General features: G+C 43.1%; 1 protein-coding gene across 3 annotated transcripts in view; it reads right to left on the minus strand.

The window, feature by feature from the left end:
- The window catches only part of LOC109642004 (receptor-type tyrosine-protein phosphatase mu-like), a 145595-nt gene that overhangs the window by 70301 nt on the left and 50930 nt on the right, over positions 1-24364 (minus strand). For all 3 annotated transcript variants that reach the window (XM_069510827.1, XM_069510828.1, XM_069510825.1), the window contains exons 7-10: positions 21260-21338; positions 19415-19530; positions 17357-17531; positions 10077-10370 (exon numbers count right to left, since the gene is read on the minus strand). In XM_069510827.1, coding sequence (XP_069366928.1) covers positions 10077-10370; positions 17357-17531; positions 19415-19530; positions 21260-21338 — 664 coding nt within the window. The remainder of the gene's footprint in view (positions 1-10076; positions 10371-17356; positions 17532-19414; positions 19531-21259; positions 21339-24364) is intronic.

Below are 24364 nucleotides of genomic sequence, written 5' to 3' on the forward strand. Positions count from 1 at the left end.
GTCTCATCCATTACAGAGCCTGGACGTGGTTGACTTTGAAGAGAAAGAACGAGAGAAAATAGCCAGCACCATTCCTCCGACACCTAATCTTAAAAGAACGGATCGTGTGGAGCGGCTGATATCCTTTAAAAATCCTTTCGTGCAGCCATTTTTAAAATGGGTCCTCAGGCTGGTGCATGAATGACAGTTGATGAGCTGAGCCTATTACCTCCACAGTCTACTGCAACTGTTATGTTTTATTGACCGAGCAGTAAGAAGCTCAGTATCAAAAGCACAAATCACAACAAGGAATAACAGGCCTCTCTCTTCAAATCCATGCCATTTGTTTTTTACAATTCTCACAAGCAATCAGACACTGAGGGCGAGGTTGGGGTGAAAGTACAGAAAATATGATTCTAATATCTCTCCAGTATGGCAGATATTTCTTGTGGAATAGAGTTATAATAATGGCTATGAAAGCACCCCTCGGAGCAGGAAATTACCGAGGTCTATCTTACGCCAGGGCACACAGAGTGGGCTCCGTTGAGAGCGAGATTGGTATTCCGAGCTGTGGACAAATTATCACCTGCCCTGCACTCGCCGATGTAATTGAATAATTTGAATTTGACATTTACATTGAACTATTAGTGATTTTTTTGTCATTACAGCCTGACATTTAAATAATGTTTTTAGAAATTACCAGCACATTATTGCCTCTTGTTAATTTGAGTGAGGGCCTGCATGCGCGCTGTCGCAGCTGAAGCGATAACACGATTTCCCAAAACATGAAACAAAAAAAACAAATAAATAACTGCATGTTGCAGCCGTCTGTCCTAGAGGGGGCTTCAAATGGTGCACTTAGCCCCTGGGTAGAACGAGACATTAGTCCTGGATGAAAGGAAACAAATTGGGCATGTCCGGAGCACAGTCACTTTACTGCGAGACAAGTGTGTGTGTCTGTTCTTTGTTTTTGCAGGGCAGTGTGCATACGCGTGCACAGCCCCACTCGTCTGGTTCCTCAGCATCTCACTGGCTATATGTACAGAGGAACAATTTACTTATCAGATTTTCCTCAGGCTCCGCATTCGGAAAGCCGGGATCTTTATCAGATCTACATCGATTAAGAGCAGAAAAGCCTGGCGCTGGCGTAGACTTCCATCTACCTGCTCAGCAAACAGAACCAGGGAGGAGGGCAGAGAGAGAAAGGGGGGGGTTGGTCTGCTTCCCCAGTGATTAGAAACCCAGAGCGAGTCAAACTGGCTCCGCAGCCCAGTTGCTATCTCATCAAAATAAGACGATGCTCGGGTTTGAGGAGAAGCAGAAAGAGGAGGAGGGAGCCTGGTTGTTTTGGGATGAAAAAAAAAGAAGGAATGCCTCGACTTTCTCAGGATGGCATGTAGGCTGTCGGATTCCTAGCTGGAGAATGTCAGCCGGGGCTTGTCACACACGGGCGCTTTTGTCGAAGAAGGTGCCAAAACAAAACGACAACGGCAAAGATTAAATCTTGGTCACAGGCCTGTTTTCATGTAAAGTGTTCCATTCGAGGCAGTTAGGCCCGGTATTGCCGTCACTTATCTCTCTATTGTTGTGTGTGTCTTCGCTCTGTTCCGTTTGAGCTGGGCGGACTGGGAGGCGAGCACATTTGTTTGCCTCTTTGTGTTGCATCTCAGTGATAGCACTGAGGCCGTTGAGGTAATGACATGGGTTTTACACTTAGGAAATCATTTTCATATCCCGCAGAAGCGAGCCGTAATAACAGCTTTTGATAACCGACAATCAAAGCTCCATCACCCTCCTAGAGTGCTCCTCTACGCAATCCTCTAGAGGAAGAGAACGAGTGGGAGGGAGGGGGTTAAGAGGGAGAGATGGAGGGAGTCATGTGTGGGTGGGATTGGAGAAAGAGAGCTATGAGACAGAAGAGGGGGAGTATGGAAGTGCCAACGTTTTTGTCACCATCGAAAGCAACAAGTGCAACCGGGCTGCAGGGTTGACGCGTTTACACATGATATAATTGATTGCTCTTAAATGGCACTCTGTACATGGACCAGAGTGTTCCAACATCACCCTCTACTCCCATTACTAAGTCAAAGACAAATGTCCACTAGCTGAGGACACACACACACACACACACACACACACAGGCACTTTGCCCGAACACCTTGGAGGCGTGGATAATCACAAGGATTTATTGAATGGTGGTGGTCGCTCCTCACTCTATCAAGTCCATCTATATAGGCCTTGTGATAAATGGGACTGCCACGATGGCTGAGGACGAGGGGCGGAGGGCCCCTACGACGCGCAGGATCGAATTGAAAGCGCAGAATGAGCCCCGGTGCTGGACCCGGCCGGGCTGCCACCTTGTCTGATGAACCCCCTGAAGCTGTAGGAGAGGAGATGAATGGGTGAAAGCCTTCGTTCTCTCGCTGCAAAGAATTGAGCGGGAGAGCGAGAGGAAAAGTGAGACGCACTTTACCAGCGCAGGAGGATGATGCATGTCAAGACTCGAGACTGTCAAGTCATACAAGGCAGAGCTCGTCCTGGTTCATGATTGACTACCCTGTGGTGGCCAAGCAACCAAGCCAACTAACAAGTCCAAAGTGTGCAAGTCCTGTAAGCTGCCAATATATAACAAAGGCAAAAATATACTTTTGTCTGCCTTTGTCTGGAATAACACCACTCACATCATCAACTAGCATTATCATAATCCAGCTATATATTATATATTTGCATGAAATCAGCATTTTCATGAATATGTTACAAGTACAGTTACTTACTTCCATCAGTAAAATATAAGGCAAAGCAATAGTTTCAAAGTTAGCAAAGCTAAAAGAGGTTGATCTGCTTTTTCTTCATCGTGGCAGTGTTTTGTGAAGCATACAAGGTGATGTTGCCATCGCATAGGACTTTCAGTTAAAAAGCAATAACCTTTTTTACAAGCATCTGCAGGTCAATCAGAAAAGGCTGCAGTTGTTGGCGACAGAGTCAAAAAGAAAAAAAAAAAAGAAAAATGCTGGAAAAGGAATGAATAAACCAATAAATACCAGGGTGTAAAATGTCAGTCTCTTCTATCTCTGACCATTTAGAGGGACTGTAAGGGACACAACAGTGAAGGGAAGTGCGAGTCAACCGACCAGATGAAAACAAATGGACAGCCAGTTCATTGGAAGAGTCGGGGCAGGGGAGGTGGAACTGGTTAAATCAATCTTTCATTTCGTTTCCACCAATATGCTGTGTGGTGATTGGGGTCAGAGTGACAGGTAGAATGACCCCCTCACCCTTCACTGGCCTTAACACACACACACACACACACACACACACACACACACACACACACACACATCTCCACCGTCAGACTCTTACTTTTATGTTCGGCTGCCCGGGGAAAATGCCTGTGGTTAGAGGTTGTAAACGAGAAGATCACGCGCCCTCATTTACCGACGGGGACACAATCTCTACAGGAGCGGTGGGAGGTTACCACGGTGATTCTTCAACTTCAATGCTCCCAGATGGCCCGAGCGGCGTCGTCATTTGTCGCCAAAAAACCTGCATGTGTTGTACTCAACTCGGGGTGTTACCTTGAGTGTAAATCAAAGTGTGGCGCTTGACTTTGTGAAATGGTTGCTGTGTTTTCTGAGCCACCTACACGAGAGATATACGAGAACTAAGATCTACCGATCGAGGTGTGGGAACACAAGGAATAAATCGCAGCCCTCCTGACATTCCCGTCCTTTGGCTGAGGAGGAGACGCGGAAATGTTCTGGAGCTGGAGTTATAAAACCAGACTGAATGAGTGCTTCCTGGACGCCTTGCAAGGGGAATGGGACATCTATAATTCAGCAAAAGGCTGGAGAAAATCTGTGACAAAAATTACGGCAGATAGACCATGAATTATTAATCACGGGGAATAGAAACATTTAAAGACCTTGAGAAGCATTTCAGTCCAAATTTAAAAACAGCTGAAAAAAAGGATCTTGCCAAGCCTGACTAAACTACCGCTATTTATCATTCTCCTGAGGCTAAAGAGTTGAGGATACAAACAACCTCAGGGATAAGTGTTTGTGAGGAGCTGAAGATGCAGCTCCAGAGAAGAAGAAGAAGAAGTTTATGTGGATGTCGCCAGAGTATTGTTTGTGCACATCTGTTCTCAGAGTCTCGATTTGTTTGTGCTTGGGGAATAGATAGATGGAGTGATGGAGATGAGGGAAATAATAAGAATGAAGAAATATAAATGCACTGTCTCTCACCGTCTCCATCTTTTTCTTTTTCAGCAGCAGCTTTTTGAAGACGCGTCCTTGAGAGGAATACAATTTGCCTTTTGCGGAGCCAATATCATAGAACACAATTTGCCATTCTACTTCCAACTGCCTGTGATAAAAAATACTTTTTATTGTGGTCCTCCAATAACCTTCCCCGCACACGACAAACTCAATCTACCCTGTTTTCTCTGACTGACAATAGAACACAAATTCAATGGGCCTCAGACCAAGGCTTTTCATTTTCCTTGCCACGGGCAATATAGAAACTCTACAGGTCACATGACTGCCAGCTATTGTGGGTGACAGACCAGACCAGTGTTGTCTGAGATAGCGAGGTGAGGAGGTGAAGTTCTTTTCACGGGCTCCAGGCAACAATGGCATTAATTAGACGCATCAAACCCAGCAAACCATTTCCTTTTCCCTTTAGACTCAGAAGAGACAGATCAGCTCAATCTCAGCCTGATACAGAGAAAAAAAGCAAAGCCCGAGCTGACAGATCATCACTCTCCTCTTTGTTAATACACCGCTAAGGCTTGGTGAGAGTTAACAAGACGAAATATCCTGACTCCCTTAAGTGAAATTATGTAAACTGATGGAGCTAACCTTATCAGCAGGCTTACAATGGTCCTATTTCTGTCTTTCAATGTTAGAGGTGCTGTTGGTCATTTGTAAAGAATAAAAGCTGCAGGACTGGCGCGTTTCTCTGTGCATGACCGGAGTCTTTAAAGATTCAGTGTGTAGAATTTAGGGACACCTAGTGGTAGCTGACTACCCCTCACCTCACCCTCCCCTACCAAACATGAAGAGAACCTGTGGTAGCTTGAGTTGTCATAAAAACTCAAAAGGTTTAGTTTGTCCAGTTTGGACTTCTGTAAAAAAAAAACATGGCGGCCTCCGTACTAAGGACTCGCTCCCGATGTAAACATAAAGTATTTAAATATAATTCTAGGTATGCTAGGGCCTAATTGAGGTTTACTCTGGTGATTGATCGGCATTAAAAAACAAGTAAATCAGTCTTAACGTTATTATTGTTAATATATTGTTTTCAGTAAAATGCCTCAGTGGACACTGCACATCTTATATGATTGCTATCATGATATCCACAATGCTCATGTAACAGTTCAGGCAGTAAAGTATGTTCAGATTTTTCTATGTATGATACAAATCCATACACAGGAGCAGCGCTTTTATAATACAGTTCATATACTTTTTTTTTTTTATCCTCACACTGTGACTCATACGTGTGACACTATTCTGGGAAAGAAGTGCTTTTAAGGATAACTCCTGATGAACATCATTTCTTCCTTTATCTCCTATATAATATTATTCTCCGAAACCTGTGCCTGCTGTTAACCCTTTCCATCGACACTCAGCATTTTATTACACTTTTAATTAACTGATCCATGCAGAGCAACTTTTTTTATATTCAGATTCCTAGGAACTAGTTGTATTTGCAAAAAAAGGGGGAGGTACATACTGAAAATTAACACTCACCATGTAACTGAGACAAATAATTGTACAAATAAAGTGACTGTACCACCAGATCCTTTTTCCATGTTGCCAGAAGGTCAAAATCCTAACTGGTCTTTCACAAATTAACCAGGACGCTAAATGCAAATAACCAACCTTGGTGTGGGTGAGCATAATTGTGCAGCTCCTCCCTACTCTCCACTGCTACAAACGACCGTTTAAAAGAGGGCTGATCCGTGATTAACGCTGATTCCCTCGTGTTTAATAGCCCTCAGTGCAACAGAATGGCAAAGTAAAAACAAACAGATGAGACTACTCCCACATGGTACCCAGAGCGCAGATGGAGACAACTTATAGATGGAGATGTGGATTTTGGCAGAGGCTGGAGTCTGAGCAGGTGTTTGGACCCAGCTTGGACATCATGTACTGACATTTTTAAAGCACCCGAGAGCCAGTGGGACAACAAAGGCCACAGGGTGGAGATGAGGCAGGCAGGACAAACTGTTCATCTACCATGGACACTGTGAAAATAACTCATTAGAAAAACATACTGATATCACTAAATCAACATCTAACAATGTTAAAGGACACGTTATGCTCATGTTCAGATTCATATTTTAAAAGGTTTACATGCTCTAATGTTCAGAAAACATCACTTTCCTCAGACTGTCCATCGCTGCAGCTCCTCTTTTCAGCCTCTGTCTGACACACTTAGCTCTAGCCCCCCTCCCAATAAAGCCCTCTCTGCTCTGATTGGTCTGTAGCTTCCAGCGCGTGGAGGAAATGTCGCCCTCTGCTCTCGCTGTACCTGCCTTTGTTAGGGGGCGTGTCAGACTAGCCTCAAGGTGTTCATTATGCATTGTAAACATGGGGCATTGTGATGTCATTGGACAACAAGTACTGAGCAGACTACTGATGAGGCGTTCTGTTGGATGAGAGGATTTTGCAGAACTTCTGCATATACGAAAAAAACTATATATCACACTAGAGTAAAGAAAAACTGAAAAATCATCATATGTCTCCTTTAAGACAAAAATAATTAATTGATTTAGACGTACGTGACAAAACTACCTGTCATCAGCTGATGTGGGCTGATTAGATCATTTCGAAAATAACCGTTTTAGTGGAGTAACAACATGCTCCAAGTCTGAGCCTTATGGAAAATTGCTGGAGAAAAATCCACATTCAATATGTTTGTGTTTGTCTTAACCCAAAGCAGATTGAGATGTGAGGAAGAAAAGCTCCAGCAAATACTTTCTCCACACAGATCTGAAGTGGAACTCAGACTGCAGACGAGTGGTTGTTTAAAGTTTGCCTATCCGCCTTCCTCAGGCTGGAAATGGTTGCTCTGCGTGAGACGGACTCTCAGTGGTGTTGCTGAAATGCAGAGCACCCTGCTGTGATCCTGGGGCATCACCTGATAATATACTGTCTTCCTTGGAGAAGCACTACCAAGCGTAGAGGACTCTGAAGTGGTAAACAACTTCACACAGACATTTCACATGCATGGGGAACACAGCCGCCAAATGCTTTTCTCTTTCAGCTCATGTTTGCCGGGTCATTTTAGGAAGGGGGGGCGACAAATTGAGAGCGGTTGTGAAATCGACAGTCCAAAGACATGAGGATATGCCAAAGCAAAATGTTGTCTGAATCACTCTGCAAACCGTTGAAACCTACAAATAACCCCTGAAAGCAATCACAGAGCCTTGGATAAGACATTCTTTTGATGTTCACCAGTGCTTCATGAGAGGAGGAAAAAAAAAAACTTTCAAGGCTGCCCTTTTCTTCCTCCTGCGTCTCAATTGAATTGGTAGCGTCCTTGCATTATACATTCCCTATTCTACAGAAGATTGAATTAAAAAATCCTTTGTCATCAGAAACTTTGCTCAGTTTGCTGAAGTGACCAAGGCATGGCTATGAATAATTATGTGGGAGACAGTGGTCTGAAGTGGCCACAGATTTTCATTAGCGCCTCCAGACAGCAGTGCAGGGAGCGGGGGTGCAGGTCTCTGGGCCTGTCTGTATCAACAGTGATGTATCACACAGCCCTGTGAGTCTTAACCGTTCAATTAGGAGCTCTGCAGAGGCCCGGCCCCGTCAGTGGGAAAGACCAGCAGAGAGCCGGACAAGATCAAGAGCCGCTTCCTCAAACACACTTCAGGAGCCGGGGCCATCAATCTCCCCGACTGTGACCGGCAGGGTGTCCGAGGGGCAGGACCCCCGCAGACGCTGGGCCCGGCTCAGAAGGCTGCACAGGTAGGGCCATTCATTCCTATCAGCTAGGCTAAAAAATGAATAAGCTATGACCTTCACAGTGGGAGGACGGGGTTACACCGCGAGCAGGGAGGGGAGAAAAATCTCATTTTCATCAGCATTTCTCTGGACACCAAACAGCATTAGCCTGGGAAACTGCTGAGGCTAGGTTTGTTTTTCTTTCCCGCGTCGGCATCCTGGTTCTACAGCATGGGGATTTAGCTGGTTAATGTTGTGAGAAGGGCAATTTGTACAATATCATCAGGCGTTCTCACAGTGTTTATGTGCATGTTTGAGTTTGAATGGCCACAGTATAACAGCGATATTATGATCCAAATTTAAGGTGCCACTCTGCCTCGCACATGAGATCAATCTGTGTTGCTGATGGATTAAGAAACTCGCAGGGCATAAGGAATGAGAGTTAGGCGAAATAAACAAGTAGTTATAAAGTTAACCATGTGGTGGGGTAGTTTTCCGCTCTGTGTGTGGAGCCAACTATAAATCATATAAATCATTATGACATATGGCTGCTCCACATACCAGAGGAAGTTACTTCAACTTTCCCCTGTTGGTTCACATGTTTCATCAGATTTCTGTTACGTATGAGACTTGTGTGTAACTCCAGCTCTGAGCCGCTGATAAGTTTGAAAAATGCTAAAACCTGGACAGGGGACTCGTTGGGGCGAGGGGGGCAGGGCAGGATGTGAAAGTGACATTTCAGGCCATGAAAACTGGAGCGTGACACAGAATCGTAAGGCACCACAGCTACAGAGGGCTTTAAAGAAGTGGAGGACTTTTCCCCTCCAGAATAATTTAGAAGAGAATTAATGTCCATATCCTTGAAAATCTTAATGAAGATCTAAAGGTGAAAACAAAGAAAGCATAGAGGGCTTTGTCTACTATAGAATAATAATTACCTCAATAAACTAGCAATAATATTTGTTGGGAAATTATGAGCTGCAGTTATTTTCTTCACACGAAATGAGGCTTTAGAGAAAACACAATGGACCTTTACCAACAATGGAGCCCTGACGACTATTTATTTATTACATGCAGGGGGTAATTTGTAAAAATAGGAAAGTTTTCATGATGTTTGGTTTGTAAAAGTACATTAGGAGCGGTACAAATACAAAAAAACGCATTAAAAAATGCTGAATGAAAGGACGGCTCGAACTGCTTTGACCACTCTTTTCATACGATCGTTGTAAATTCCAGTGTCTCCGTCTCTGTTTGTTTAAGTGGGGGCACTTTTGTTCTCCGTGCTACCCGACAGTAATTGTGTTGGAGCTGTGCAAAGTGCTGACGGTGAAAGTGGACCTCGTTTTTCAGCCGTTAGCCGTAACAGAGATGTTATCTTTAGTTCTAGATGCAAAGCGCCTAATGGCTCCACATTGTAGCCCACTTACAAACTCATTCATCCACATCAAACACCCTGCACGCTCTGCAGGGAGTTCACTTAGGTCACTTATATTGTACATGTACTGAACTCACTAGTTATTGTTGTATTGTTGTTGTCTATAGGAAGAGAAAACATCATCAGTAGCGCCATCTGCAGGAAACCATTAAAACCGAAGCTTTTTTCCCAGGTACAGAGCATTTGTTTTCACTGTACATGTCGTACTTCACTGTTACCTTGAATACCTTATTTTCTATGCCATGGGCATGTGTTGACATAGCAACCATGGATTTGATATGCCTTAAAGTGGCTTGCATTATGTGCGCGTCCTTCATGAGTTCAGTTTGTATCTAACAGACGTCCTCTTCAGTCCGGACATGTAACTTGGTTAAAAGAGCCTGAATAAACTTTGCATAGATGCTTTGTAAAGTACAAGGTAACAAGGCTTTTAATATGTTTATAAGTGTCCTGCCAGTACAATATTTCTGCTCTCAGTACACTTCACATCTGAATATGAATGGATGAATGCACAGTGGTTTCCATTTCTAGTTCACTTACAAAGCTGGGTGTTGGTATGACCGCTTAGATTCTGATTTATGTGTTGAACATGTGTCACAACCACTACAACATACAAATTAAACCTGTGACACAATAAAACAACAATGTATTGTTTTCCTTAAATCCCAGCAGTGCTCTTTAAGTAATTGTGTTTTTGGCCTCACCGGCACATCTGGTCCTGGCCCTCAAAGGGGGTCCCGGGGCTCCAGTGCCTCCCTCCAGAGGTCTGGTCAGCAGAACGCTGATCTCGTACTCTGTGTCTGGGTCCAGATGGCCGATCTTGTGTGTGGTCTTGTCCACGGGCTGCAGGTCGTACATGGTGCCCGACACTGTGCGGTACTCCACCTCCCTGTCGATGATCGGGCCGTCCCCGTTGATGGAGTTGGCGTTCAACTGGATCCAGAGATAAGTGGCACCGACAGCGGTCAGCTGGGGGGGTGCAATAGGCACTGGGGGCTCTAAGGGAACAGAACGTTTGATGTTAGATGTTTGATAACCACATTATAAATTCAAAAATCATTTTTGTAATTTGAGTAAAAACATTCCCACAAAATAACTTTAGATAGAATATCTGACACACGACAAGTATTTTCACGTTTTCCAATAAACAAGGTATTTAAGGAGAGCCATGCAACAATCAATAGCTCCAGCTGGGTAATGAAATGTCTCATCCTCAGTAGCACAATGACCGACTCATGTAATTGCACACGTTTTTTTTTTTAAAGTGACTTCAACTTCTAAGAGGTGTAAACGAAGTCACCCAGACCTTGGGTGACTGTGGCTCTCATTGAACAACGTATTGATTTTAATCAGAGGCCTTCAATGGAAAAGCCTCTGGTAATTGACAACTACAGTAGCTGTCATCTATCTCGTTCTAAATCAGGGGCTGGTTCAGTCTCTCGACTCTTGACAGTTTCAGAATTTTCTAATTTCTATTAAAAGTCAACAAGAACTGATGAGAACACCTGAAAAATAAAACTGCTTCATATTAATTTAAAGCGTTTGCAGTGATTTTTATCCCTTTTTCATCTTTAAAAACCTGCAGTGTTAGAAAGTGAAATCACGGTCGCTCTGCGGGAATCAAGCTGTTGAGCTTTTTTAGTGTGTGAGAATTTCATATAAATGTAAGCATTAAAATTACTAAATGGAGTAAAGGTAAGTACAGTACTTGAGTAATTGTACTTAATCATGTTAAAAAGAAGGGGCAAGAGTTGATGGTAAGATTTTGAGAGAAATAATTCCCCTGGTTCAAACTGTTTCAGGATGTTTTATCCCCCACAATATAAAAAATAACCAGAGTGGCGAATGAGAAATTGTATTTTAACACTTTTATTTTGACACTGAAAACATCCAACAATGTGAGGAAGGACAGCTTCATCTGTTTCGAAGCCCTCGTGTTTACAAATGTAAGAAACGTGGCTCGGACTCTATTGTACAAATATTTAATGAAAACAGGGAAATGAAAAAAAAATCAGCATAACAATTGAAGTTTGAAACTTTGTTGTGTCTGTTGTGATTTTTCTAAAAAAAATCCAGTTCTTCTTCAGTTTTAGTTCATTCTTTCAGACGAAAGTGTTTTTTCGACGACAACCTTGAAGTTGACCTTTATTTCCTCTCTGTTCTGCGCCAATATTTGTCTAATCTTGCCAACCTTGTGCCATTTCTGTTTTAACGAGGCCTCGTGAAATGTCAGACAAGTTATTTCAACTGTGGTGTATATTCAGAAATTAATTGTTATATAACTTGGTAAGAGGACACTAGTGGTAATGTCTGTAAGAAAGAGTTTTAGACTCTTTTCATCTTGCACACAAAGTCGTCACAATGACATTCTGAACATTTAAAGTCTCTCTTTAGCAGTTAAGTAACACAACAATTAATTATTCTTTTACTCAATCCATGTTCTGATTGTTCTCGTTTAAAAGGACTACATCCTCTGCTGTCAATCCCTGACGACGTGTCTCCACTTCCTCCCGTTATCCCGAAATGAAGCCAAAATATTCGTACGCTGCCATCTTGAGCCAAGGATGTAATTTGGAACCAAATCCTGAGCAGTAACTATCAAGGGCTGAAGCAGTGGAAGTGAAATCCTGCCGATACACAGGCGTGAACAATGGCGCATACCCCTGCCAAGGCCCAACAGTCCAGTTAAATCAGGCTGGACCAAATTTCACATACTGATACATATAAATTCCCAAAATGCCTCATTATTGTCATGAAGAAACATAAATAGTTCCTTGGGAAAACAAGGCGAACAGTTGACAAACACCTGATCTTGAGAAAATCAAACAAATACACCAGAAGAATGAGCATTTAATCAAAGTGTGAAAAGAACTAAACTGACAGAAACCATCGTTACTTTTAGTTTGCTCCATTCACTAACATGGAGGAGGCAGGATTTATGACTTATACACCAGCCAGCCACCAGGAGGCAAAGTGACGGCTTCACTTTTCTGCAGCCGTCATTTTTATGCACCCAGATGTTTTTCATGCTTCAAACACTCGTAGAACCTAAAACTTCACCAACAAAGAGCTGTGACCCACAGCTGAAGCTTTGCTTATGAATCCACCCTTGTCACGTACTACAATGGCTCCATGTCCCAGAGGCCACGGCGAGTAGCTCTAATGAGCACACACATGTAACAGAATAATGCCATTAGTCGCCTGGCTGCTTCTCGTGGAGTTGTCATGGAGAGGGAGAGGTCTCCAGGCACATTAAGAGCAGGTTGAGGTGTCCCACATAGAATTGGAGGCCCTCCCTCAGCAGATGGTTACCCCACAGTGACCTCCGTCGCAGGTCCCTAAACTCCCATTAATCCGAGCTTCCAGAATCGCAGTCAAACATCACCTAAAGCGAACCAGCTAATCCAGCAGGTCGTCTTCCTGGACACGCAGCACACCGGCCTGCGTGCTGGAGCCAGACAGGACAATGAGGTGATCCAAAATCTGGGCTCAACCAACAGACTTGTTTTGATGGGTCTTTTATGTTATGTCCTAAAAAGGCTTTAACTGAGTTAAGAGGCAATATGCTCGGATTCATTTGAACAAAAGAAAACAGCACAGGCTCATACTTCAATACCATCCCTCATAGTATAGTGGTTTATCAGAAAATATTGATACGGTAATGGTGTTTGACATTTGTAATATTTTAAAACATAAAATTAGAGTGTGGTTTTCCCTTTGTTGGCTTCAGAGAACAGATTGACTTGGAGTGATTTGGCCTTGTTGCTTTTATTTTATCTCTCCAGAAAAGCAGATGGCACAGTGAATTAAAGGACCAGATGTAATCTGTTTTATTTGTACAATGTTTCTTTATTCATTACAGAACTAAATGAAAAATAATATCTTTGCAAAACAACAAATCTGAAGAAAATTTAACTTTTGTTTTAATTGAATTTAAAATGTTATATTTTTAAGTGACTCATTTCATCACACCTTGTGATGCACATTGGCTTCAAGAAATAGCATTTTCTAGCAATCACGATTGGTTCAGAGGAGCGACACACTTGGTCAAACCAAATTCAACCATAGACTGTGACTAAAGCTCAATGATATGCCTCGAATGAACTCTTGGAATTAAAAATGAAGGTAAAATGTTTCAGATAAAGGTGCCACCATTGTGTGTGCATGTTATTTACAGCATCAAATAACTAATTAAAAGTAAACGTTCTATATGTACTTGACCCTTTAGTGTGTCCCATGTCCCATCTACTAACATGGAGGAGGCTGGGTTTATGACCTATACTGCAGCCAGCCACCAGGGGGGAGGGGCGACCGAGATGTGGGTGGAAGTGGGACTTCACTTTTGTGGAGTTTAAATTAAGTCTACATATTTAACTAACTAAGTTAGGGTCATTAGTGATGTGCTGATCTGGTTTTTATCTTACATGAAAACCACTGTCAGAATACAGATGTGGGACGGGAGGAAAAACCTTCAGTCGTTCAATCAATCTTCTCCGGAGAGAAAATGCTTGTTCTGCACTGTGATGCGTGGATGCCATTCAATCCGATTTTTGCTGCCATCACTTGAGACCATTTCCTCAACAATGCAACTACGCAGCATGATGTATTATGGCAATAAGCATTTCATTTAACTTTGAAAAGTTGCCGCTTCACAAAAGCAATAGCAGGTTATGGTGATGGAATAATTCCTGTAGGTGCAGTAATCCTCTGTTCAGCAGCCATAGCAGACGGATTACCAGTGTGAAATACACTCAAGTGCTGGAACACTTTAGGATATTAACAACTCAATTCCCACTGTTTAAGCCTCACGAGGAGGCGTCGCGGCCTGGAAGTGATGCTGAACCCGGCTACCGTGCCGGCTGGAGTCGGGGTGACGGCGAGCAGATGACAGTGGTGGCCATACGCGGGGGTCAGTGAGCAGCTGTTGTCATGATGTTGCCCAGACAGGCCCTTAGCCTGGCGACAGCTGCGTGCTCCTCTAACGCAGCACCTGCCAGAACGCAACCGCACTAAAGTTCACCGATGCACGTGCATCACACACACACAGAGCCAATACCAGAGGATGGACATATCAAGATGTAGAAATAAAAAACATATTTGTGATGCGACTTCAGCAAATATCTTTTTCATCAATAAAATTCTCTACTAACAATAATTGAGTAGTGACAAGTATATGTACATATTCTCTGTATATTAATTCTATTTATTTTTATTCTATTGCCTTTTTATTCTCTTGTCTCCCTCATTCTGACTATTTTCTGCTGTAATGGTGATTGTACCCATGGCTCAAAAAGAAAGTACTGCAATATTCATGAATTTGCAGTATTACGACCCGTGTATCCATGGTGACGTTCCTGGAAATAAATGCTCTGTTAAGTCGCTTCTGATGCAACCTGAGCATTTCCTGCTGCAGCTTCAAATTAAAACCATTTAACTGGAAAAACAAGGTGACTTATTATGACGTGGAAACAGTCCAATGTGTTTGTCAGCGAGTTTGGCACTTACAGCTACTGTTCATCAAAAAAGATGGATCCACGAAACAAGACAAGAGTCATGTTCGACATCTTTTTGACAGAGAAGATCATAAATATTGTCAGGAGCAGCCACAGTTTAGTTGTTAGATGAAGAGCTGCAGGCGACAGGCTGCAAAAGCTCCAACTTCTCAGCGAGGTAACCGGCTCCTCTCACTGTGCCCTGCTGTTCACAGGCTCACGCCGTGTGCAGCATGAAATCAGATCACAGTTGCTCACGGAATGATGAGAAAGGGACAATTCTTGTTAACTTGTTCGAGACGATAAGTTTGTTTTTTCAGAGACCTGTGGTGGTGAACCGCGTCTACAACAATAACCTACTGGTGTCGCCAAATCAACCGGAACTGAAATCTTCCTATAGCCACTTTGATGACGTAACAATGAAAGAGGCTTATTAAGTTTTTCCAGAACCAAAGGAGCCGGCATTGAAATAGCAATAATATAAGACAACGAAAAAACAGCACATTTGACTAAATGGACCTAGTTACTCCTCGGCCTCCTTTGGCCTCTTGAATGATCAATCAGTTCCTACAATTGTCATTTAATCTCTTTCCACTGATTATTCAATTAATCAACTTATTGATCTACACAACATTCCAAACATACACACACACACACACCTTGCCACACATTTGCTATTCAGCACACAGAGCAATAGTAAGAGCTGCCTCTCTGCTCTGTTGTTAGACTAGTTAGACCTGACTGTTTATACGTCCTTATTTCATTTGCCTGTTTCATCCACTGAGCCTCTCTTGTTAAATTGCAAGAGGTCCTCATTATGTCGTGCACTCATCTAACTGCTGAGAGCAAAGCATTGATCTGGCTCCTGATATCAGACGTGGTGGCCGCGGGAGAAAATGATGAGCTTGACTGGCCGGCCTTCGATTTTTTTTTTTTTGTGTGTGGCTATTCTCATTAGCGCTGACAAGAGCCGCGCCTCGGCAGCCTTGAGTCCGTCGGTATCAAGACCCAGAATGCTACGCTGGAGCCGAGCGAGCGCTTTGTGGGCTCCAGGTGATTCTAACCAGGCCAAGAAAAGAGCCAGCACTTGGACAGGGGAGTAATTATCCCCCTTTCAGAACCACTGGCCGCACTACAGGGGGGGAGGGGGGCAATCCGTACAGAACTCTGAAATATACATGCACTGCACTTCCACATAAATCTGACTCAATACTGGCAAGAAAGCAGAAGTGATTATCCGGGATAATCAAGCATTCACTCGCCTCATGTTGGAAGAAGAAAGAAAAAAAGAAGCAGTGTATGGTAATGAAGGGTGGGTGTGCGACTGTAGCAGGCTCATAACACACAGAATCGCTCCGTGGTCACTCCTCCAAAAACGAGTCACGGACGCGGTGAATACACATTTAAGGCGGATTTACGACTCAGACACGATGCTGGGAGGGTTAAGCTCTTGTTTTACGACTGGTACGATAAGAGGAGGTATCAGCTTTTTTATGTGTGACATTTATAACCGTGAAAACACCTCTTTTCTTCCTCTTGACGAGTTAGCTTATGTCGGAGTCGTCGAGGTGTGAAACCACAGCGGAATTTAAAGTGGGTTTTCATTACAAGATTCAATATTTCCCTAAATCTAGAAAATTACGGTTACTATTTTAAATATTTACGACAAAAGCACTTCACACTTGCACTTGTGTAAAAAAAAAAATATATATTGCACATCTGAACGGCGCCATCAGCAGAAACGCGGCCGTCTGGTGAGTGAGCGTAAGTGCAAGGATGTGCGAGTGATTGCGTTTAAGCAGGAGTGTGGTTTCGAACGCCTCCAGTGTGTCAGTAAATTTCCTTTTGAGTACACCGCTGACACCCGCTGATACACTCGGGCACAGAGACTTTATCTCCCTCTTCACTCTGCTGTGTCTGGGCCCGGCCATTCTTCTATGATTGACAGACCTCGATTTGGACAGCCAGGATTAAACCTATCAATCACATAAAGCTCGGAGACAAAAAAGAAAAAACAGCGAGGAAGAAAAAAAATCGAGGCAGTAAATTCAATTGAGAGCACAGGGAGAAAATTGAGGTGAAGAAATATAGAAGGCCATTACCGGGCTATAGGGCTGTAGGAAAGTGAGGCCTTGCAGGATTTAGTTTCAGACGACTCCATAAATTCATATCAAATGACTGCAGAAGTGAAATATCAGTGAGGTTACCGTAAACCCTGGTGCCTCTCGCCTTTGTGATCTTTTTGGTGGAATTGTGCTCCGTCAAGGACAACCTTTACAGGGGAGGTATTAGTCCTCTGGATAACAAATCAACATAAAAAGATAGTATTTTTAGTATCGCCTCAGAGGACATTTCCATCTACAAACATGCAGCATTTCCTGTTTATTTCCTGGTGACTTTGCTGCGTGCGTGGAGGTCGTGTGGATGGAACAACATCCCTACCGTCTGATGGGCTGTTTATGTCGTACCCCTGCTTTGGGACCGATACTCACGTTTTATGGTGAGCTCCCCGTAATTGGACACTCCAACCCCTTTGTCTGAGTGGACGATGCAGCGGTAGCGGCCCGAGTCGCCCTTGGTGGTGTTCTCCACGTCGAAAGTGCCTATGAAGCGCCGATTGTTCCAAGGTTTAGTGGCTTTCATCGGGGCCTCCCGTCCGCCGATGCCCTGTTTGGAAGCGAGACAAACGAAGGAGTGAGCCTCCAAAACGGAAAGGTTTAATAAGCAGAGTGGCCTGACCTTGTGTGTTTCACAAACTCTGCTCCAGTGTGTGTTCTTGTGCGTTGTTTGTTTGTGTCCTATCGTTCCCACCGGTGGGTGATAGTAGGGAAAGCATTTATCACGCAGGGATGCACGTACACACACACAAACACACAGTGGGCTCTCCCCAGCTGTCACCCCTCACAGCAGGCAGATGGGGGACATTTGTTCATTAGAAATATTTCTTCATTACTGTCATCGGGGGACTTCACTTAATGTTTGTTTTCCAGCTCCTGTGCTAATGAGGACGTGTTTGTTAAAATGATGGAGTACCTGGCAGAGGACCTTTACCCAGCGTCGTGCTCCCACTGATCACACGTGTGGCATCGTGCTCAGCAGCCGAGGCGGCAGGGTTACGTCTGCCAGATACACTACCTCTGCTGCTCAGAACAAGGTCACTGCAAGACTGCTGCACGGCTCACTTGTGCCAGATATAGAACACGGTATCCACCGAGCCAACGGCTATATAGGTTAAGACCACGCTGCGGTGATCTGAAACAACTGTAATCCCCTGTCTCCAAGACGCAGAGGCCTCAGGAAGTGTGGCGGGCAGGTGACATCACAAATACAAACGCACAGTCGAGCAACGTGTCAATGTTTACATTTGTAAAGTCGTTTAAACAGGGAATTACAAACAGGCAAGTGGGATTTGGTATCAGCTTTGCTACGTAAATGATGGGCCAGGGTGAATAGTAACATTTACATTTTGTCTGTTGACGTTTGTGTTTCACTTTTAAATGATTTCTCTTACAGACTGTGATGGATTTTGTCTGAAAGCTCGTCACCCATTCCAAAAACATGCGGGTTACAGGTGTTAGCATCTTATTGGACAGTTAAACCTAAATCACGTCGTGTTTTGGTTCTGGTGTAATTTGAAAAAAAAGTTGGAGCCTCTCTGTCTGGGGCATTTGAATTAGGTATGAAAGTCCCTGAGCGTAGATGCTGCAATATGCTGCTAGTTGGCCCTTCATCTATAACCTGACCTTGAGAGCTGCCAGGAGAGAAGGGAGTTACTGTGCTCTGTTCTCCTAATGGTGCTGCACAGATGTAATGTGTGACGATGGTCAAAAATTCCTTCACACAGACCGATTTAGGTCTGTGGTTATGCAATTTCAATAGACATGTGTAAGCCAATCAGAAATCAGTGCAGTCCCTTGCTGTGGTATAAACGTTAACATTGGGCCCTGTGTAATTAGGGTCACAGTAAAACATGTTTTATGTGACACAGCTCTGGATTCTTCTCTTGTTGGATCTGAATCATGTTATTTCTCAAACAAACAATATTATCTCCGTGTCTCGGGTAAACCTGTGGTTTGGATGGGTTATATTTACTGATACATTTCATTAACATTCCTTTTACGTTTGTTTTACGCCCCGTACACACTTTTTCCTCAGTGTTTGAGCCTCTCGTCCACACATCAGTGTTTTAAGTCAGTCATCTTTACAAAGTACACATGAGTGTGTGCGTTTACTGTACATCGAGGGTTTGAGAAACTATGATGTCATGGTTTACTTTGAGCAGGTATTTTTTTGTATTAAGCTCCAGAACAAGAATGGCTGCTATACACCAGTTTCTCTCCATTTGATTATCGAAGCCAGGTCCAGAAAAGTGGAGAATATCAGTTCCAAAAAAATACCTGCACTGGTGTTGACAAGGTCTCCACATCCAAAGAGTGCATATTCAGAGGTCTGTTCACGAGGACATATTTATTTCCAAAGGGCCCAGGTCTAAAACTGATTCAACTCTCTGGTGGAGCTGTTTAAGCTAAGGGATATAAAAAAAGTCTCACCTGCAGCCAGAGGCGGAAGTTGTCCCTTTTGCGTCCGTTGACAGTGCAGTGAAAGGAGGCGGTCTGCCCGGCGTTGACCTCCACTCCCTTTATAGTCAGGAAATGAGGTGTGTTCACTGAGAAGAGATGTAAATATTAATCAGGCAGAGGTTGAGGAGATGAATAACATAATATGCCGAGATGCAGAGTTCAATGTCCCTAAAAGTGTCAACGCTTGTGCCAAGATTTGTAAGTGGAATCGGAGAATCGAGGGACGGACCCGTGAATTGATGCTGCTCTTATCTGTTGCCCCTCGGTGCCGGAGGCCAACATCACTTTGAAAGCAGCTAAATCTATAAAATGAGACACCACAGGCGGATCTTGCACCGACAAAAAACCCAATTTCTGTCGTCTCTAAACTGCATCCTTTCATTGATTGAGCGGAATTTTCCAAAAGCATTTTTCTCTCTCCGACCGAGCTCATTATCGGAGCGCTCACTGACTGGGACGCTCCACAGAAAGTAACTTATGTAGAACATTTTTGATTAGTGCTGCTATTCTGCATAGAAAAATAGGGCAATTCTGTGGAGCGACCTTGATTCAAAACATAACTGAATCTCTAAAGACTTGGCAAAAGCTAATTCTATCACTTTCATCATCAAGACTTTCACTTCTACTTAATATTTCATAACCTTGTCTTCCAACTACACCTCCTTTATAAATTTGTGCCGTCAATCCATCCGGTGCCAAAAAAGACAAATCTATTTTCCTCGATGCTAACGTCTTCTTTAATGATGGAGGGAGAGGCAGAGCACCCGCTGGCATAATCACACCTTTGAGCTAAATATTCCACATGGTCGTATAAATAGAAAATTAATTGGCAGTGCTCTCACTGACGAGTCGCTCTGATCACTTTGCTTCCCACTCAAAGAAACGCCATTGCCACCGAGCAGGTTATTGATCCGCTCGTACTATTACACATTTAACCATTGATCACTTCACAATACATGATTGATTTTCCCAAATGCATTTATATGCAACACCAGTTCCGATATAAATCCATCATATTGACATAACATTTGTAGGAATTCCGCTGGTTTCAAATGGTTACTGGGTTATTAGCAGCCAACAATCAGCGCTTGATACTTAAGCTATGAAAGGTATAGTGAAGTATAAATCAATTTATGACGCTTGTGGTATCGATTGACTGTGAAGCGTGAAAACCTCTCGGTATAAACTTGAGGAGCGCCACATGGACTAAAATGACTCTCGGCACTCAGACTGGAGGAATCCTGAAGAGCCCTCATCCTTGTCCTCCCACAGTAGCGGCCTATCCCAAAAGCCAAAGCTGTAATATTCTAAATGCGCTGGTGATTACATGTTCATTAGCTCCGCGGCGCACTCTCAAGTGCTCGTACTTCCATTCAGCAAGAGCGGTGGGATTGTGAACATCTGAGAGATGAGATGCTTTACTGAATATCCTTAAGGGAGGAGAGAATAATGGAATCCAAACACAAGCAGCAGTGGTGGCAGCAGCAGCGGCTCACTGTATGCTGGTATTTGTTTTTCCATTCTCTTTTTTTGCACTATTCCTCCCATCTCTCAAAGGGGAGATTTAACACAGCCACTCCAACATTATATCCCGAGCACACTTCAGCGTGTCAACTGCACGATGATAAATCTTCAGGGAGCGAGGAGGAGGGAGGTTTACACTTCGGACTGACTGTAGCATACTCTGTTTGAAGGCCTTTTGTTTGACTGGGAGGCCTTGAATAGAACAGCGATGCAGGTATTTGGGAGAGTGTCATGGAAAGGACAATGACTCTTTGATGATATTCTTTTATGGTGAAGGGAAAAAGGACTTACTGCACTGGTGGCCCTGGACCACGACGTCTTTGATGGCCAGCAGGCCGCGCTGCCCTGAGGTTACGGCTTCAAACACAATCTGAGGAGGAGAGAGGAGACTCATAACACCAGTGATGAATGGCCACATGTCTTCGAATGGCACTTGAATGAGGCCGCCCGCGTGCACACAAGAAGACCGGCTACGGCTAATGCTCTTAGCCGAGCTGCAGCCGGTCACACGGCTGCGGGCCACTGACATTATTTCCACAATATGTCATGGCTGAGAGGTGTTATGACATGCAAGTGTTAAATTAACTTTGAGCCTTGAGACGATTAGCACACAGTCTGTGACAAGCACAGGGTGCACAGGGGGTGAGACACCTCACATGTTTAATATTGTTTAAAGGGTCAAGACACCCGAAGCCAAAACAGCAAAGTTCTTCACTGTCATTTGATTTAAATTGTGGAAAGTTCTGTGATATGCGTCACTGTGAATTTACCTTTAAATCTGAAAATCAACAGAGACACATCTCTCTCTACACCAGTGGAACCAGTGTTCAGGTATTTGTAAACCAAACACATTCCTTTATGTTTGACAACTAAAGACTAAGTTTCAAACTAGCAATTTACTCCACGGGGTTGTCCCATAAAATGTATTAATGTGTTCTGTTTTTAGACTTACACATTAAAGTGATGCATTAGTCTATGAAATATCCATTAAAGAAAAAAACAATTAACGAGTCACTTTAACATCAAAACCCGTGGTAAATAGTTTTAGCTGATCTTTTGTAAATATCAGTAGCTACTGCCTCATTTTATTAAGAGCCCGACATAATACCATTATATATATATATATATATATATATATATATATATATACACTATTCATAAGATGTTGTTATCAAACCCTTATGACAGAAAATGTTCTAAATCATAAAATCTATTGTAAATAAAATTACAAAAAGACACAACAGAATTTTAACATAGAATATAAACAAATGCACATACATAAATATGTGTATATAAATTCAGGTTTTCAAACAAACATATAAACTGGTAATATATATCTCTGTGAAAGACTCAGATCAGTGAGAGAGAAATGTGATTTTATGAAGAATTTATGTACAATGAGGTTGAAAAAAGCCCAGTACACCAATTTAACCTGTAATGTGGTCCTTCAGTCTGATATTATTATTATTGTTATGATTAGTGCTGTATATGAAATGTAATTTGCAATCTCTTCAGTTTACACCATCATGCGTTTATTCAAGTCGAACATATTCCATTACTTCCTTCTAACTGTTACTATGATTTGCTACGTGACAGTAACTGGGAGTAAATGTTTCACAACATCTGCTCTCTATTTTAGAACTTGTTTGTGTGATGCTACCTGTTATATTTAGTGATGCATTAATCTACTACATTAGAACAGCTGGTGTCCGTGGCTTCTGGTTACTTTAATTTGACACTAGTTTTTATTCATGTTACAGTCCCTATAAAAGTCTCATAGATGAAATCCTCTAAACCTGAAAGAGATCTAAACTTATCTGCATGGTTAGACGCCACTAGGAGTAAGTGTGAACATATGCTTCTTCATAATGTCAGTGAACTAACCCTTCGATGCATGTCTAAAAAGCCATCTCTTCCATGGGAGGGGACTCCTGTTGCATTTCACAGTTGCTCTGCGTCTCGTGTTACTTGCTCAAGATGTTTGTTGCCAGAAAACCTGAAATCGAGCACAACTGTGCTGCGTAGGACTAACATGATCCTATTTTAAGGGACGAGCTCTCCTGCAAAACACATGGTCCTAAGCTGCGATGGAGGGCGTGTCCCGGCAGACTGTCAGAGTTATGCACTCCACGGTCCGCAGTGTGATAAAAAGGGAAACAGAATGCCAGTCCCTTCCCAAACCCAGGGTGTGGTGCAGAGAGCCATTACACCACACACACTTCAGCTACACATGTTCTGCATGCCGTTATTCCCTAAATACAAGCCTACATCTTCCAGCCAATGGTATATATTAATGGATAGATTCCGTACATGGTGACACCCAGAAACTTGTGTCCTGCCAGCTGTAGCTCGGCTGCACACGCCAAACATCTGAGATTCCTTTTGTAGTCCAGGAGTGTGGTGGCAGAGATAGTTACCATTGTCATCTGGGAGGCAGGATGCCTTCAGATAAGGCTGTCTAATTATACATTTCTTTTTTTGTCTCATGAAATATGAAAGTGAATGTCTTGGTTGCCAATTATGGCCTCATTACAGGCTAATTTAAAGGAAATTAAAAGGCCAACCACTCCATATATCGCCACCAGACAAATGAACTGGCCCCCTCTCTCTAATTGAAATCCTTTGTTTGTGCAACAGACATCAGTCAGCCCGCCTAATAGCTGTGATATAATTGATTCCAACATCAGTGATAGTGCAGCGCATAATTGGGCCTGACCCACCGAGTGAAAATATTCACATGGGACGGAAGCTGTTGATGTCAAGGGAGAGTTCACCATTCTCATTTGTCAGAGAGAGACAGACAGTGAACCCAACATTCAATGTCTACATCACCACACTGGCTCGCCCTGAGGGACTTGGCTAAGTACTACATTACAGCAGGATTGATTAGCTTTGCCATAGGCTGTACTGTATTGAAATCAAGATAGATGAGGACATTAGGGTTTTTCTTTCTCAATGTGGCGCTGCTGCATATCGCGATAAATTATGGGTTTTCATCTTATGCATAAAGTACACCTTTTCAATAGCATGTGCAGGACGTACAGAGACTTTATTCTTCCTGGAAATCCTTTTTGCACAATGTTCAGTTTCGGAAACTCAATGCCGGTCTCAATTAAAAGTTTTAGGGATGACCTGACAGAGGAGTAATTATCAAAAAGGCTGAAAGGCTCATGATGACTAAAAGCCTTAGTGGTAATTAAAAAATAATTTCCAAGTATCAGGTGGCTTCCCTTTGACAATTGCGTAGCTTACTATGCAATTAAAGATACCTATAATTAGTGCCATGTTGTTAATTAGTGACAATTTCAAGCGTTGGCCTCTCTCCTCTTGACTGGGAGCGTTGCTGAGATCATTAGCGTCCTCGCAGTTACCCGTGTTGTCAGTTCGGGTATGGAA

This window comes from Paralichthys olivaceus, chromosome 16, assembly GCF_024713975.1.
Source record: "Paralichthys olivaceus isolate ysfri-2021 chromosome 16, ASM2471397v2, whole genome shotgun sequence".
Classification (NCBI taxonomy): domain Eukaryota; kingdom Metazoa; phylum Chordata; class Actinopteri; order Pleuronectiformes; family Paralichthyidae; genus Paralichthys; species Paralichthys olivaceus.